Genomic DNA, 18700 nt, shown 5'->3' with positions numbered 1-18700 from the left:
ATTGGTTTGGGTCGTGACAACAAGTGGATATGTATTCACTATTGGTGAATGAGATGTATCTTGGAAGTTGTCCAAACAAACTTGTATTGCCCGTTCTACAATGGAGGCTGAATTCATAGCCTTAGATAAAGCCGGTGAAGAAGCTGAATGGCTCCAGAATTTCTTGGAAAACATTCCATTTTGGCCCAAACTGTTAGCACCAATATGCATACATTGCGATAGTCAAACGGCAATTGGAAGGGTTGGGAGCGTTATGTATAACGGTAAATCTTGTCATATATGACGAAGACATAAAACTGTTAGGCAATTACTCTTTAGAGGAATTATCACGATTGACTATATAAAGTCAAGTGATAATGTGTCGGATCCACTTACAAAAGGCCTAACTAGAGAGATAGTTGAGAAATCATCAAGGGGAATGGGACTATGGCCGAGAACAAGTCATAGTGGCAGTAACTCTACCTAGAAGACTGGAGATCCCCAGATCTAGGTTCAAGGAGATCAAACAATGTCATTAATGACGGTTCAACATTGTCAACTAAACTTTTGGTCTATTCTCGTGATGAGACAATGTTCAGTACCAAGGACAAAGCATTAAGGCTTTTTTTAATGATTTCTAAATTTGATACGGGGTATATCAAATAGTGTATCTACGAGATGACATATTTAGGAATCACATATGTAAGTGTGAAGTGTTAGTCGCTTCAAGGAGAAATTCGCAAGACCAGTTCTCTATGTACTTATGAAACTAGGCGGTGTTCATGACTGAAACAAACACAACAATGAGAACTAAAGATGGTTAAGGGTTGGTTGTGTGACTTATGGTTGTCTAAGTATACACCAAAGTTCGACGGTTCAAAGATATCAAATCCACCGATTGATCGAGTATATCCGACATAAGTTCACTACGGAAAGTTCAAAAGGAAACCTACTTATCCAGATGCAATTAATCCTTGCTTGCGAATCACACAGTTTTTCATGCATATTTTCGTGATATAGCCATTCCCCATTCATGTGGGGGATTGTTGGGTTTTAAGTATATTAATGCTTAAAAGAGGGTGAATGGGAAATGGAGGGAAAATGAAATATTTGAGTTTTATTTGAGATTCCCTCCTTCATGAAGGGACATTGTCCCATATTGGAAGAGGAAGAGATTTTTAATAGGTATATAAGCAATTGCTCTTCTTCTAGATCTTAAAGAGTTGAGAAGAAGGCAAGTCTCGCGCTGTTGCCGTCGTCGCTCGTCCGGCTCGGCTTCGGATGCGGCTTCAAATTTGGATTGGGTCAAATGATCGATTGGTTGATTAATATTTTGGACCAAATTTGTTTGTTAATAGTAAATATTAATATAAATGTTATTAAATATCCGTTTTAATAACAAAATATTTATATTAAATCCAAAAAATATTAATATTAAAATCCAACTGTTTCCAATTTTTCATTTTCTGTTTTTGTAATCGAAAATTAACTATCCTCTTCAATTACTCTTTATTGTTGAGTAAATAGCCATTTATGTTATGACATTTATGCTATGACCGTTTTGTATAAACGGCCATTCTGAAGAGTTGCACTTCTTCATATTTCAGCCCAATATTGACTATAAATACAAGTCCATTCCCTCAGAATTTCATATGATTTTCTGAGTTTCTCCTCCTTCTTCTGCATTGTTTTAACTTCAAATAAAGCAACAATAAGTATGATTTGCTACCGAATTTTGTGTTCGTTGAAACACTGGGTTTGAAGTACCACTACACAAGTATATAATTCGTTCTATCCTGGGAGGAAATAATCCTTAACCTTAGGTACTAGGAGGGGATTAAATTCCTTAAGAAAACACTGTGAATTCAGTGGGCTCAAATTGATTTTTGTTTCGTTTATATTTTTGTTTATGTTGTTTTATCTTTTCTAGAATTAGTTTACAAATACAGTTTACTAACATAAAATACGTTACGCAGTATTGTCATTGCTGGGGTACTATAATTCCCCAGCAATGCGATGTTATGAGATATAGAGTCAATATTACATGCCAAAAATTCCCTAACAACTCGGGACAAGTCTCTCGGTTTGGTTAATTGTCAGCTAAGTTTAAATTGAACTTTGATTCTTTAGCCCACCAAAGAGCAAGGCAATTCCCCTATGTTGTTTTACATTCTTTTTCTGTTTTCGGATTATAGTGTTTTGTGATAAAATAAACCAAAGTAACGCCATATCATTTTCAATGAGTATAAAGATATAAGTTCCTTCGTTTCATTTGTGTATCTTAGTGAGGAGTAAATCTCCATAAATAAGTGACAAGTTCTTTGTATTTTGTGATGTCATATAACCGTTAATTCTCTCCTTCTAAACATCTTTCTTTTTATTTCTTAATATTCAGATATAAAAAGTCAATAACAAACAAGGAAAGAAGGATATTCTTTACTTGCTAAAAGCACATACCTTTTATTTTGCTTTTTTTCTATTTTGCGGTATCTTGGTTATCATTTTAAGTACAAGAAACCATCCTTTCCTCTCCCACAACCAATCGTGCCTTTGTCACTTCATTCGCCCTTGTAAACTCCAATTCACTTTTTATTTTAAAATTTTCACTTCATATAATATAATTTATCATACTCGCTTTGACCTCTAAACTCATCAAGCAAATACAAAATAAAAATTATTTTGTTAATTATCATAATCTGCTACTATAATTAAATTTACTTTTTTTCTCATAATTTTGTGAGAGATTAGATCTATGTTGTTCGGATACAAATATTGATGTCCGATATGAAGTGTGGATCTAAAAATTTATTTCACCAAGGATAGGAGTATTAGTACGAGGGTTATTATACAACCAATGATAAGTATTAATACAAGTGTTATGATACAACCAATAGATATACCATACAACATAAAAAATATATTTTGATAATTAATTTGAATTATTTTTTCTTTAGCAACTCTATTTTTAAATACTCAACTTTAATATTTACGATTACTAATTTGACAACGAGTATTTGCAAATATTTTTTGTATTTGAATTTTAAGTGAGATATTGAAATATTTAATTTGAATATACATTCCAAGTGAGACTACGCACCCCCTAGTACAATGAGATAAATATCCCTATAAACCCTTCCTTCTTTGTGACACAAAAATCTAGCTGGCTGTGATCCTTTCCTTACTTCACTCTTCACAACCTACTCCCACCTTCTCTCCTTCACCTTTCCTTTCACGCGCCATCCTAACAGCATAACTCCAAATCGCGTGCTTCACACTTATTTCGTACACGCGTGAAACTCTCCAACTTTCACCTCTTAGTTTATACGTACAAAACGCCGATTATAAGCATAAAAAGCAACACTATTTTTATTTGCCTTTAATTGTATATCCTACGGTGTTCTACATTCTTCGGCGATCAAAATTTCCGGCGACGGAGCAAATATGAAGATTTTTGTAAAAACTCTTAAAGGCTCTCACTTTGAAATCGAAGTCAAACCTGAAGACACAGTACGTTTTGTTTTTTGTCAATCGATATTATTTAAGTTCACTTTATTTTACCTTTTTTTTGGTTTAATATTTTGATCAATTGGCGATATCTTGGATTTGTTGAATAATTTATGATGCATAGATGTGATTGTTGTTATCTATGAGTAATTGAGTTAGTTTTGTTATGTAATTTGTTGATTTTGCATTCCAATTTTGGAGATTTTTTAGGTTTTTTAAAGCGGTTTAGGGTTTGAGTTTTATGTGTTTAGAGTTTCTGATTTGTGTTTAAATCGGATTAAATAGTGGACTCTGTTAGTGTAGTAAAGCTCAGGTTTAAATAGTCAAATTAAGGGATCATTTGAACACTAAACAGTAGAGAGGAATGGTTACAGAGGATTCATATAGCGGACTGCAGTTAGTTTGGGATTGAAGTGTGGTTGGGTTGAATGATTTTTACTGTTATGAATCCTTTGAATATTATAGAGCAGAGTTTCATTATAATTGACTCCAATTAGTATGGAATGAAGTTGATAGGTTGACTTGATGTAATAAACCAATGACTAACATGGATAGGATGGTTCAGAATTTTTGCTAGTTATGGTTGAAGTTGCATGACATCCTGTGGAAGCTGAAAAATTGGAAAAATTTGGCTATAACTTGCATTCATTAATTATGAGTTTTTATCTTCTGTAGTTTTCAAAATTGCTTCTTGTGGGTTTTCTAGAATCACAGCGGTCCAGTAGACTAGTATGACTGTTAGGTAACAAAACTGAAAACTTAACTTGTAGCTTTAAAAATATGGGAGCTACCATTGGTTTTACGATGTGTAACATTTTTTAGTTATAGAATTATTGAAGTTGTGTGTTTCTTATGTACTCCGAGTTCTATGGAGCAGAAGAAGGCTTTGAAAATATAATCACTTATCATTCCACCAATTAACTTTTTTATTTTCTTTCGAAGTGGTAAGTGGTATCAATCCACCAATTGTTTTACATATATGTATCTTAAGATGAATTCTCTTCAGTCAAGCTTGCAAGGAAGTTTTTCTTGAGGAATTAAGAGCGGTTAAGATTGGCATGTTCCTGCACTCTCATGTCTGTTCTTTGTCCTGCGTACTTTTGACTCGTTTCTCACTGTTCTAATTTGGTGGAGAAATATTGACATATTTTCAGTATTGTTTAGTTTCTAACCTTTAGCTTACCGGTTGTCTTCTAGTTGCATATAAATTTGTAGATAGTTTGTAGTTGTTACATTTTTCCTACCGTTGTTTGTATATGATTACTAGAATCACTATTGTGAAAATATATTCCCTGAGAATATTTGTTGGTATTGTTCCTTCTTGAGGTGTCTCTTCTCCTCCCTGAAGTCTGTGAGGTGGACCTGGCTTGCCTCCATCAACATAACTCGATGATATTTTATGTCTAAGGAAGTCAAGACATTGGTTTTGCCAATTTTGAAAATTATTCTTGTTCAGCTTGTCAGTATATTACTCATGAGCATGGTTCAAACAGTTGGTGATAGAGACCCTTAAATACGCCCCCCCCCCCCCCAAAAAACAAAAAAAAAATAAAAATAAAAATAAAATAAGTAGGTGAGGGAGAAACAGAGTTGGTGGTTACAGGTGAGAGTTTTGTTGGTGGGTGTCAAATTGGAGCTGTCTTAGTTGCTCTTGATGCCAAATCAAAAGTTAAAGCTTCGGACGAATTAATAGGCTCAACATAAAAGTGTTCCTATTAACAAGTACGAATAGCAGGATACTTTTTGATTTATAAATTCAGCAAGAAGATAACTATATACAAGTTTGTATGCAGTTATGGGATCACCAGTGAGCTAGAGGATGGAATCCAAATAGTAAAAGATATGATAACAAAAATAGAATGAACAATAAGCAGAAGTATTCAAGGCAGTGAGCCTGTGACATTTCAGAGGTCATACCATTGCTTGGCTATGGCACTGTGATGCTCAATTATATTTGGTCGCACTCTCCAGGACAAAGATTTTAGCTGGATTGCACTTATCTTAGAGATTTTAGCTCTTGAAATCTTTTTGCAGTTGGACGTCAAACCATGCACCCACTTTACACCAAAGGCTAGAAAAGATAATTTTTGCTGAATTTTTTGTATTGTTCAGGTTGCCGATGTGAAGAAAAACATAGAAACAGTTCAGGGCTCAGATGTTTATCCTGCTGGCCAGCAGATGCTTATCCACCAGGGAAAGGTCCTTAAAGATGGGACGACACTGGAAGAAAACAAAGTTGCTGAAAACAACTTTATAGTAATCATGTTAACGAAGGTAAAGATGGACTTCTTTCTTTTCACTTCTAATTTTAAGTGCTATTGGTATAGTTTGGAGTGTGTGAATATAGACAGCATGGTGGATATTTTGGGTTCTACAACCTGTGTTTAGGGGCTTTCTGGAGATAGATTATGGAGTAATGTATTAGTTAATAGCTTATAACTATTGTATTTGGAAGGTGAGTTGTTGTTGCTCCTGTCAAATAGTGTTCTTCTTGGAAACCATTATATGCTTAAGCTGAACTATTTGTTGGACTTATATAATGTATCAGGCATATAAGAGTATGCAAATGCGTTTATAAAGGTCTTGTGTGACTCCACTTAATTGTCTTAAGGCTCTGGGTTGAATCTTTAGATTATTTCTCATGGTATCAGAGTTGGAAACCTGCTCTTGCACTTGGTAAATCCGCATTCAAATTCATGTGTAACCCAAAATCAGGTTTACCTACAGGAAGGTGTTGACAGTATAAAATATCCCAAATCATTATATGCTTAAGCTGAACTATTTGTTGGACTTATATAATGTATCAGGCATATAAGAGTATGCAAATGCCTTTATAAAGGTCTTGTGTGACTCCACTTAATTGTCTTAAGGCTCTGGGTTGAATCTTTAGATTATTTCTCATTGTATCAGAGTTGGAAACCTGCTCTTGCACTTGGTAAATCCGCATTCAAATTCATGTGTAACCCAAAATCAGGTTTACCTACAGGAAGGTGTTGACAGTATAAAATATCCCAAATCAGATACTCAACGACATTCTTGAGTAACTAATCATCTTAGTGTCCTTTTTACTGTGCAAATTCTGATCGTTCATTTAATGTTCTTAGTTTGATTAGCAGGAGGGTGAAGAGAAACCGGGTGAATATGTTCGAGTGAGGCGTAGATACTCATCTAAAACATGCCAATATAGTTTATTTTGATATTAAGACAGCACAACTGCTGTATAAACTGAAGTATTATCTGTTGTGCTGATGAGAAGTTTTTTTTTGGTTCTTGATGATGGTCCCTATCATTTTTTGAAATATAAATTTATAAGAGTAACGGGTCATATGATGTTGATGGAGTAATTGATCATATAAGAATCTTTTGTCAACGAACCTTATCCTTCATTTTATTGTGCTTTCTGTTCTGCAATGGAGTACAATTTGAGATTGCTTCTATCAAATGGTTGCTTTACTCTTGCGTTTATCTCATGCTCCACATGTAAATGTAAGTTACATCGAAGACCTGCAGACGTAAAAACCAGTGGGAATTGTGTGTAGTTCTCAACGGATGCTTTTCTATCAGTACTCATTGTATATCACTTTGTGTTTTTACTTATCTTACACTGATGCACCGTTTTCCTTTAATACCCGTGTCAAGTGGCGTTGGTAATTGCTTCGGATTCTTCAAGATAATCTAAAACAAGCAAAAGCAGCACGTAGCTGTACTGAATATATACACACCTTCTTCGGATGCATACCTGCTTACAAATCCATGTGTCGGAATTCCTTTTTAGTAAAAAAAACGTTTAATGGGTTTTTTCCTGTCAAAAAGCAAATAGATTTACAATGTACAGAGAACATTTGGCACTATATTTTGTTTTTATTTGTGTGTTTACTCTAATGTGTTATCTTCTATTGCATGGAATTTTAGAGTAAGAGCTCACCTGGAGAAGGTTCAGCAACGTCAGCTGCGCCAACAGCTAAGGTTTGCAGTTTTATATCATTTTGTTGTTTATCTGAAATAGTTAGAAGTTTATTTATCCTCATTTTCAACCGAAGAGTGGTAAAGCTTAAATACACAATAGTGGGATCAAATAAATAGAGGAAGGGACAAAGTTCAGATTATTTCCACCCTATGGAAACTGGGTATTCGATCCCAAAAAGGCACTATACACTAGAAATTTCCTCAATTTTCTTTTGTATATATCTATTTCTCTTTTATGCTTTCCGGGAGACATTCTCTTTCTCTTTCCATGTTATGAGATGTTTTACTATGTTTTATATATCAGAGGTGGATTACTGAATTTGCCAAATGAGGATTGAAGTAGGAGAGTAAAATCATCATTTGCATTTGTTTTGCAACCTTACTCAAAAAAAAGTTAGTACCAAGCAACTTGTTTTGCATTTGCCTGGGGGTTTTCTTTGCAGTCGTTTTGTGATGCAAAGTCTGGTGAGTTATAGTGGTCTAATTGATCAATGGCTGATTATACATGAGCTGCATGTGGTCATATTCTCCGACAGTTTACCGACCTACCTGTACAGATCCTACCCTCGTCATAGTTGTGGTAGTGACAATTTGGTGGTAATGGTTAATGTATAGCTGCTTGTGTGTTTGGTATGATGGAAAATATTTTCCCGATGATAAGTCATTTATTGGAGTGCAGAATATTTTCTGGGAAAAGAAGTAATATGAAATTAAGAGTTGATAAAGGTGTGAAGGAAAACCACTTCTGTACATTAGTAATGGAAGTCACTTTTTCTCTTTTAGTGGAAACTGTCTTCTTTGAAAATATTTTCTATGCAACCAAACATCACAAAAGAGTTGCTCTCTGTAGATAGTTTCTTGTATATTTTCCGTCATGCCAAACACACCTAAATCTATTTTGTTTGCTAAAGGCGAATGATTACTTAAAACAAAACTACAGAATCCTGAGTTAATTGTTGAATTCAATTGACTTTAATCTAATTGGTACCGAGATATCTTTGGAAGCATGCAAGTGTGCTTGGTGTAAAGTAAATTATTTTTCATGAAAAATATTATCTATATGTTTGGTTGAGTATAGATGCTGGTGGCATTTATAGTAAAAAGTCAATACTCACTGAAAGAGGCAGTACACTTTTTTTTGATTCATATGAATAGTTACATTAAACAGACTACAAATCTGGAAAGTTAAATGATGAATTCAGTTTGCTGTTACTCTAGTCTAATTGTTATTAAGGTGTCTTGGAAGCACTTGTCAGTATATGTGTGCTGTGATGTTGAATACTATGAAAAATATTCTCCGTATATTTGGTTGAGCATAAAAGCTGGTTGCATAAGATAGTCGGAGAAGTGGATGGTGCAGCACCAGTTGGTATGAATCAGGTTGAGGTGGTTGTTGGAGGAAATGATTTATGGCCTTATAAGGCATAATCTGTTTTCTTCCGTATGCTGCAAAACATTCTCTTCAATGTGCTCTAAATTTAGGCCAACCAAACATTAGTAAATGATTGCGTCAAGGAACATTGGCAGCATTTTATCTAATTAATGTTTTGCAAGTGACAAGTGTTTTCCCTTTTATTCGTCTTAGCTGAGCAAACAATTCGACTATTTAGGCTTTATAAGTCAGAACTTGAAGAATGACTTATGTTCTATAGGTTAGAGGGGACACTTCGACTTTAATCAGCAAGATGTGTCTAGGCCTTTCTTGTAAATCTGTTGAGAAGTGTGAAAGCCCTTGCTTACGCCCTGAAGCTCAGAAAAGCTCTGGGAGTGTGCTTCAGTCTAAGGCAAGGCACTAAGAGCCCGTTTGGATTAGCTACAAAAAAGTAGCTTAAGCACTTGGGCTTAAAAGTACTTTTGAAGTGCTGAAGCTTAATTTAAAAAGAAGCAATTACGTGTTTGGATAGAAGCGCTAAAGCTGAAAGTAAGCAGTTGATGTGTTCGGGAAAAGGTGCTTATTAACTGAATTTCTATTAAAATGACTAAATTGTCCTTAAGCTGCTAACACTAAAAGTGAAATTATTTTTAGTGAATTTTTAATTTTTAATAACTGAATAAATTAAGTTATAAATATTGTGTCTCAACTCACTTTACTTTATAAATATATTGGATTTTTTTAATAAAATAAGTTATTTATTTAAATAACATTTATTGATATATAATAATTAAAGTAAAATCCACCACCCATGCATGTTAGTTGTAGGGGTAGACTTTCATTGTTTAAGCATGGAAGTATCCAAATGAAACGATCCTATATTATTTGTTCAAAAAGCCGAAGTTGGAGTTCTTTTAGTGCTAAAAAGTATAGTACATTGTAGTAATCAAACATAAAGGACCAGATACAATAAAAGATGAAATTTTTTTAGTTTAACACCGCTAAATTGCTAAGAAGTTGACCAAATATTGCTAAATCCCTTATAATTAAATCACTGTATCTATGGTAATAATAGATCGAAAACGGAATGATGTTTCCTAGTCGCCGCTATGGAATATGTGGCATCAATAATCAATCAAATTCATGTATTTTGCATATGAAGGGTGAATACTGCAGATTTATGAAGGGTGACTACAAAAGAAGGAAGAAGAAAGGGAGTGGGGAGGGAAGGACTGTTTGGAGATCATAAAAAAGTTATAAGGGTAATAGGGTAAAATAGTTGGTCAAACCCCAAAGTGATTTTAAGCCAAAAGCTATAAGTTGAGATAGACCAACTTATTGCTTTTGGCTTGTGTTAAGCACTTTTGAACTTGTTTTAAGCACTTTTCAGTTTTGCCAAACACTAAAAAACGCTAAAAAGAGCTTAAAAGCTGGTTTGACCAGCTTAAAAGCCAATCCAAACACCCTCTAAGACCTGCACCTCATTGCCCATGAGCTTTAGCGTGAACCAAGCGACACTAAACAACAAACATAATCGAAAAATAAGTGTATTAGCGGTAAAGAAAAGCATTATGAATGCATTTGATACTTTGTTCTTGAATTACATATAGATTTTTTTTCCCTTCATTGCGCCTTTTCTTACTAAAGCCTACATTTCAAGTGCGCTTAAAGCCCCAATAGACCTAGAGTGTTTTTTAGAGCTTTTCGCCTTTGACAACACTACTGCATGTGCACGTTCATACACTTACTGTGATGACGTTACTGCTCTAATGAGTAGGCTTCAGTTAAAACGATCCTTGATTTTTGTCTTGTAGGTACCGCAGTCAAGTACCCCAGCACCTAGTTCAACTCCTGCATCAACAACTGCTCAAGTCCCAGTTGCCTCGTAAGTTTTCCTTCTTCAATGTCATATTTTCTCGGATTTTTTTTTGTTTCCATGTTATTTTTACTTTGACCGTGCAATTCGGTGTTTTGCCCCTAGTATTTTGGTTAACTGTAACATTGTGATGTATTAATTTGTCCCGGTGAGACTTTTAAATTGCTAATGAGCCTAGACATCTAGGAACAACAACAACAAACCCAATTTAATCCCATAAGTATGGTTTAGGGAGGGTAATGTGTACACAGACCTTACCCTTATCTTGTAAAGGTAGAGATGCTATTTCCAATAGACTCCCGGCTCAAGGAACAGTGAAAATAAAGCAACAAACAATAGCAACAACAATGTAGTAGGGTAACAGAAGCGAATGACACAACATGTAATAATAAAAAACCTGGAATAAGAAAATACAAGAATAGTACTAGTACTACTGGTAAGCCTAGGAGAAACGACTACTTGTCATCCGTCAACCCTAATTCTCGACCTCCACACCTTTCTATCAAGTGTCGTGTCCTTGGTAAGCTGAAGTAATGACATATCCTGCCTAATCATCTCTCCTCAGTACTTCTTTGGCCTACCCCTACCCTTCCTTGAGACCGCCGTGGTCAATTTCTCACACCTCCTGATTCGGGCATCTATGTCTATCCTCTTCATATGCCGAACTGTCTCATCCTCGATTCTCGCACCTTGTCCTCCACAGAGGCCACTCCCAACTTGTTCTTAATAACTTCGTTCCTAATCTTGTCTTTTTTGGTATGCCCACACATTCATCTCAACATCCTTATTTCAACTGCTTTTGTCTTCCACACATCCATCTCAACATCCTCATTTCAATTGCTTTCATCTTTTGGACAAGGAACTTTTTGACGGGCCAACACTCAGCTCCATACAACATAGTCGGTCTAACACCACTCTATAAAACTTGCCCTTAAGTCTTGGTGGCACATTCTTATCACACAACCCCAGAAGCGAGCCTCCATTTCATCCTCCCGCTCGAATACGATGAGTAACATCCTCGTCAACCCCCCCGTTGCCTTGGATTACAAACCCAAGATACTTGAAACTCTCTTTTGGGGATTACTTGTGTATCAATCTTCATTTTCACTTTTGCTTCATGCATCTCATCACTGAACTTGCACTCCAAATACTCTGTTTTCGACCTACTCAACTTGAAAACTTTTGACTCTCGTCTGTCTCCAAACCTCCAACCTAGCGTAAACCCACCTTGCGTCTCGTCAATCAATACTATGTCATCAGCAAATAGCATACACCATGGCAGCTCCCTTTGTATGTGTTGCGTCAGTACCATCTAGGTAATGATGACTATTTAAGTGTGAAGTATCTAGACTCACTATAGTTTTCATGATTAAACGGGATAAGAAGTTCATACTATTTTCTAAATTTTCTAAATACTATTAATGAAGAATAATATATAAATAAAAAGCTCAAGCTTATCAGAATTTAGGTTTGACATTTGGGATAGTGTTCATTTCAAATCATTTTATTTGTTGCCAGCGCCTTGCCGTTTAATTCTCTCTGCATTAACTTTTCTGGGGAAGAGAGGACATTTCATGAAAGCTTCTTCCTTGTGATGGCTTTCTATGTTTCAGGCCTGCCCCAACTCCCGCTCCTGCCCCTTCTGCTGTTCCTGCTCTTGCTCCTGCTGCTGCTCCTGCATCAACTGCTGTGTAAGTATATTCTTCAAGAAACATTTCCTCCTTTTGCATTTTCTGCTGAATGTTAGATGACCTTCTACGTACATGATCTATTTATATGGCCAGGCCAGGATCCGATGTCTATGGCCAAGCAGCTTCAAGCTTGGTCGCTGGTAACAACCTTGATGGAGCCATTCAGCAGATTCTTGACATGGGTGGTGGAACGTGGGATAGGGACACAGTTGTTCGAGCTCTACGGGCAGCTTTTAACAATCCCGAGAGAGCTGTTGAATACTTGTACTCTGTAAGTTTGTTGACTCCTTTTTGATGAATTGTGTGCATCTATAGCTTTGGGGGTCACTGTTTGCTTTTGCCATCTCTGGACCCATTCTTCGTGAGCTCCTTGTTTGTTCAAATATAGACAAGTGCTGATATTCCTTTCCTGGTAGCTGACACAGGAGGCTTGCTTGTTCACTTGTTGAGTGAGCCTAATTTTTAGATCCATTACAGATGAGGGCCTTAACAGTGTCAAAAAGTGCAAACCTAAATGCAAATGAACCAAATACAGAGTTCCAACTAATTAAATGCACAGTAAAATAAAATTCTACATCAATTGGACTGTTTTGCTTCAGAAGGTCCATTTTTCTGACAAAGGACAAGGTGGTATCCTGGTCAGCTTGTGCAAATCTCAAGTGAGAAGGATTTCTGGCAAATATAATATTGTCAGTCTATGTCCTCCAATTGCCAAAACTATAGTGTTCAAAATGTATTACTGGAACCTAGCCCCCTTTTTAATGGGACAGGATACATGATTTGAAGGCTAGTCTTTGGAGCCAGTTATCTGTAACAGCTTAAGGTTTTAAATTAGATGGTTCACGCAATTTTTTATGGTACTGGTTTCGAATCTCACAGTTATACATCAACAAAAATGCTCTCGAAAAAAAGTTATACATCAATAATGTTCACATGCTTAGTCCAAGAAAAGAATCTTGCTGGCACCTGAGAACATAAATAAAATTATTTTTCTCTTAAGCTTTTGGACTAGTCACACAAGATAGTAAAATGATGACATAGGCATTCAAAAGCATTAGTCCCCGTTTATTAAGAAAAGGAAAAGCATTAGCCCTGTTCAGCTCCTGCATCTGCTCCGCAAGTACAAGTTCACTCTCCTCTCTGGTGGCTCCCTCCTTTCTCTAGCGTGCATCCGTTAGCTGTGCAAGCCTTCTGACTTAATCCCTCTCCCTTCCTATCATAGAAAGTAAACTACCCCCCTCCCACTTCTGGCATCTTCATCCTCTCTTCCCCGTTTCCCACTTTGATATCTTATTGAACAAAAATGGTGATATTGTTCCTCCATTGATCAAAAATTTTGAGTTTTGGGAAGTAAATTGCTGCTGCTAAATGTCTTTCCCTCGCCCATTAGCTGTATTCTGAAATATTATCTCTGGGACAAGTGATTTTCATGGATGCTGATGCCATGAGGGCCTTTGTCGTTGTGGGTGTGGTGGTATTTTTTAACTTCCACATTATTCTTGTGGGAGAGTTTCATCTCCCATATGAGGTCTAGGAGATATGTGAGTGAGTGGAAAAGAATGGCTGTAGATTGGTGGCGCATTTGTCTTCCAAACGTGCATTTCTTGCCTGAATTGACCATGTGGAGTTAGTTTGTACTAATTAGTTAGAGAGTATTGTCTGAAAATGCTAGTACAAAGGTAGTTGTGTATCTAACTTGTAGTCATAAAAAAGTTTTTGGTTTAGACATTTAGTTTGCTGTAGTTATTTTTTGTGGCTAATTTTGTTTTACATCAGGCGGTTACATTTCTGTCCAAAGTCTTTAAGCTTTCCTGGAAGCCCCTACTGGCTGTCCCTATTGCTGATCAAGTCTTAAATTCTAATCAATAGGGTATTCCCGAGACAGCAGAGGTTCCTCCAGTTGGTGGAAGTCCACCCAGTGCTCAGGCAGGAAACCAACCGGCTCAGCCTCAGCCAGCAGCACAACCAGCACCTGTTCCTGCAGGCGGACCCAATGCTGATCCTTTGAATCTATTTCCCCAGGTAGATGGTTTGGTATATTTTTGGTTCCTCTTTTTTTTTTTTTTTTTTTTTTTGGGTTGGGGGGGGGGGGGAGTATTTCACGATATTGGGCTTTAACCCATTGTTCACACAGGGTCTTCCCAGCTTGGGATCTAATACTGGTGGTGCGAACACCTTAGACTTTCTAAGGAACAGTCAGCAGGTATGCGTCTAACATTTCCTGACCTTTAGTACCTGCATCCTTACCCTTTCTCTCTCTCATTATGGAAAGTCCATTTTAGTGAAGTTAATCTAAATGATTTTCATTGTCAGTTCCAAGCTTTACGAGCAATGGTTCAGGCCAACCCTCAAATTTTGCAGGTTCACTCCTTACGGATATAAACTGTTTTTTGAATTTGTTTCTAGTTTTGGTTTATCTGTGAAAATTATGGGTGGCTTTTCTTTTCATTGTTTCAATTGTTGGCAGCCCATGCTTCAGGAGCTAGGGAAGCAGAATCCTCAGCTAATGAGGCTTATACAGGAGCACCAGGCTGATTTCCTTCGTCTTATCAATGAACCTGTTGAGGGAGGAGGAGAAGGGTATGTTCACTCTTCTACCGATTCTCTCATAATATTACATTTTGTACTAATTCATGTTCGCTCTTTGGTATCAGCAACATACTGGGCCAGCTTGCAGCAGCAATGCCACAGGCTATACAAGTAACACCCGAAGAGCGTGAAGCCATAGAACGTGTGAGTATGACAAGGCGGTTGCATATATTCATATCTATATACTTCCTTCCGCTGAGGACTGATTGTTTGTCTTGTGTTTCCCTCTTTTTGCAGCTTGAGCAAATGGGCTTCGATCATGACCTTGTACTAGAAGTTTTCTTTGCCTGCAATAAAAATGAGGAGCTTGCTGCTAATTACCTCTTAGATCACATCCACGAGTTTGAGGAGTGATATGGAGCTTGGATGGGTCTGTTGTGTAGCTTCCCTTGCCTCCCTTTCTTGGCCCATGGCACACATAAGTTCCATATCCATGTGGGTTCTATACTATTCGAGTGCTGGAGAGGTGTGAACTAGAAAAGCATAACCAAGTTATCCTGTTTTTACTGTTCGTCTCCCAGTCTGTTTGGACCCCATTAGAATTGTCTTTATACATAGTTTGTCAACCCCCTACCCCCTCCCACAAATTATTTCCTTCTTGTCGTTAGACTGTTTCACCCAGAGATAACCTTTAAATGTGGTCGGTCGGAAGCTATTGGTATTTACATGCATTTCCATTTCAATCTTACGGTTTTCTGGTTTTTGTTGATTGATGACTTACCTCCTTAGTGGTGTTTTTAAAGATCGGTCATTATCGGACTGTGTTATGATTGATGAACAAGGAATGTGGATCAGCAAGCTAGCCCTTCATAGTGCTAGAGTAGATAATATTCAGATTCATCTCGTGATTATGGCTCGAGGGTTATATGGTTCTTGATGCTCAAAATAAGAGAATTAACTGTATAGCTGGTGGCAGTATTTTCTTTGTGATTGAATGCGGAGGAATTGTAATTCGTGAAGAAGTCAGACGTTTTAGTTGAAGATTAGCTAATCAACTAGTCCAAACTGTCAGCTTTTTAGATGGATGAGATGAAATATGGTGAAGTAATTAAAAATGCCGGTTATGAGCTGGGATTTCTTCTACGCCAAATGTAACATGATGACATGTAGTCCTTCTGAGTGGCGAAGAGAAGTATTGCACAAATCAATTGAGTGGAGGGTCCTGATGACAAAACGATAGTCACCTTCCCAACTCTCAAGGTCTCAAGTTATAAGTGGAGGTGGTCTCCCGGATAATGTGTCAAAGGTCAAGAAAGGTTACTGACAAAAACCAAAAGCAAGCACAGATAGATAGAAGTGTTCCATTAGGTGATTGAGTTAGAACAGTCTCAGGGTTCATAGTTTTCTTTGGCGTGTTCACTGTTCACGATCATTTGGATATTAAGTTGCCAGTAACGTCTAACTCAAATGTCAAGACTTGGTCAATTTGGGTACAATATGCGTACAGGTGTGGTATTAGTTGTTTGTGAAGAGTTAATGTTCCAATATAAAAATGCATTAAAACTTTTCTCTGATAAATATATCTTCCGGAAATCAAATTCTGAATTTGAGGTAGTGCAGCTCTATATAGTTGGCCTTTAAGAAACCATTTCACAAAATTACATTAGGAAATACAGCCGAACCTGAGACTCATTAATATTCCAATTAGCCAAAACTAAAGAATCAGAACGTTAATCACCGTGTTTTCTCTTCATTTAAACAAACGTGTAAATTGAGTAGCTCCTTCACTCTTATAATTTAATCACGATTGTACTTACCGGAACTTTCGGGAACGCTCCAGCGGGTATTTGTTTCGTTCTTATTTCTTTGTTTTTGTTATTTATTACGTATTGCACTTATTAGAGAGGAAAGTTCAATGTTTTTATATTAATATATAATGAAAACAACTGCCTAATCCATTTCGGGTTTCATCTCACCGCCACACTCAAGAATGCACAGACTCTGCATGGGAGAGGAAGAGAGATTAGATGCCGACATGTTGTATTCTACCATATATCTTGGACTGATCCAACAGTAGACTGATTCAATAGACTACATCATGCATTTGAAATTGTAAACAGTTTATTTCTTGTTTTTTTTTTGGTTGGTGTCTCCTTCACTAAATTCATCCTCGTCTATGATTTGGAATTTTTTCTCTTCCTTTTCTTAACAACCATTGACATGCTAATCTCCCTCAGCTTTTTCCAAGTAATTCAATGAGACATCAGTAGGATCCTATTTTTTTTTTTTGTGGTAATAGAAGGAAGATTCATTTACATATCTAATGAACATGTTCGTTTTAAGTATAGATGGAAAGCTTAATAAAAGAATCAGTAATACATGCTACCTTTTCTTCGTTAAACCCTTCTTTCATCTTGGTTCACATCTATCCACCATGATAATTTTCTCCTGCAAAAGCAACAGCGAGTCAACTTATCAACATCATGATCATTTTACTTTTGTTCACTTCATTTGTCACTTATAGTGTAGGGTAAAGTTGCAACAAAGAGGAAGAAAACAGGCAGGTGGATATTTCTGTTCCTTAATCAGTATTTAATTAACAGATTAGTACATTCAGTGCAACTACCACTTCCATGTTAACAGAAGGGTGAAACAAAGAAAGAGGCGTAGAGACACTGATACAAGAAATTAAAGCCTCGTTTACACATGAAGGACGATATTGGAGAATGTTGGTGAATATACAAATAGACGTTGTTTTACCAAAAAAGTATTAAACCTTTCTTTAAAACGAATTAATGAGAAAATAGAGGATAAATCCTAGCCAAGGATAATTAACTCTAGATCAAAGAATATTGAATAAGAAAATAGGATATAATTAAGCTCATAAACTTTTTAAGATTATAAAAGGTATCGAATGTAAATGAGGGGCTTACATTCTTGACGTACAGTTCAGTAATGTAAGAATAAAGAAGAAAGAGAAGGAATGCCATTGACAGCTACGAGATCTATCTTTATTGATTCAATAATAATGATTACAAAGATCAACAGCCAAGATCTAAACTTTATCTTGTTTTTCTTGAGAAACCTTCTCCCGTTCTTCTGCGTTTTTAGAAGAAGCAAAAAGAGTCTCCCCTTCTTGTTCTCTTACCTAGTATATATATAGTAGGTATTCCCCTTTATCCAACGGTCCTTAGCCAGAATACCCTAATCTGCCGATTGTACTTTAGATCGTCCCCCCTAAATGCCACGACATGTACTTCGCCATACAAGCTTTCTGATGGTTCGACCTCGGTCATGGCCGAAATACTCGTCGTTATGGTGCCTTATGGATACAACCACGGCTAAGTCGATCCCTCTCCATTCCTTTTCACGTCAGTCCTCGTGTGGTCAGATTTCGACCCATACAAGGTGAAAAAATAAATTTCCACAAGCTGAAGGCGTGGGTATCTCGTTTCTTTAAGGAGATTAAAGTTTACTTTGATAGAAATTTCACCGGTACAGCCAGCAGTAACAAACTCTAGACTATTTATTGAGTTAAAAGTTCAACCATTACGAACACCTTCCTTAAGATAATACTCTCTTTTGTAGTAAATAAGTTGGAAATTAAACTTTATTCTTAATTTTTCACAACAGAACATCACTTTTACATATACACTAAAAATATTTTTTGCTCACTAATACAAGGAAGAAAGGCTCATATTTATGTATGTGGAATTTCTTCCATAGAGTAAATAAGATGGTAGTTGGGTAATAAACATGTATTAGTTGATTGGTGGATAATTT

The 18700-nt window shown here is 36.4% G+C and overlaps 1 protein-coding gene across 1 annotated transcript; it reads left to right on the top strand.

The window, feature by feature from the left end:
• The first annotated feature begins 3079 nt into the window (after positions 1-3079).
• On the top strand, positions 3080-15662 carry LOC107783652 (ubiquitin receptor RAD23d-like). The gene is made up of 12 exons (XM_075233358.1): positions 3080-3486; positions 5596-5757; positions 7396-7449; positions 10636-10706; positions 12311-12388; positions 12482-12659; positions 14258-14410; positions 14523-14591; positions 14702-14749; positions 14856-14968; positions 15043-15121; positions 15215-15662. The coding sequence occupies exons 1-12, from the start codon at positions 3421-3423 to the stop codon at positions 15329-15331; spliced, it is 1188 nt and encodes a 395-aa protein (XP_075089459.1). The 5' UTR covers positions 3080-3420; the 3' UTR covers positions 15332-15662.
• The last annotated feature ends 3038 nt before the right edge of the window (positions 15663-18700 follow it).

Source organism: Nicotiana tabacum, chromosome 16 (genome assembly GCF_000715075.1).
Source record: "Nicotiana tabacum cultivar K326 chromosome 16, ASM71507v2, whole genome shotgun sequence".
In the NCBI taxonomy this organism is placed as follows: Eukaryota; Viridiplantae; Streptophyta; class Magnoliopsida; order Solanales; family Solanaceae; genus Nicotiana; species Nicotiana tabacum.
Note: the sequence above shows the minus strand (reverse complement) of the source record. Positions and strands in the feature narration are given on the sequence as shown.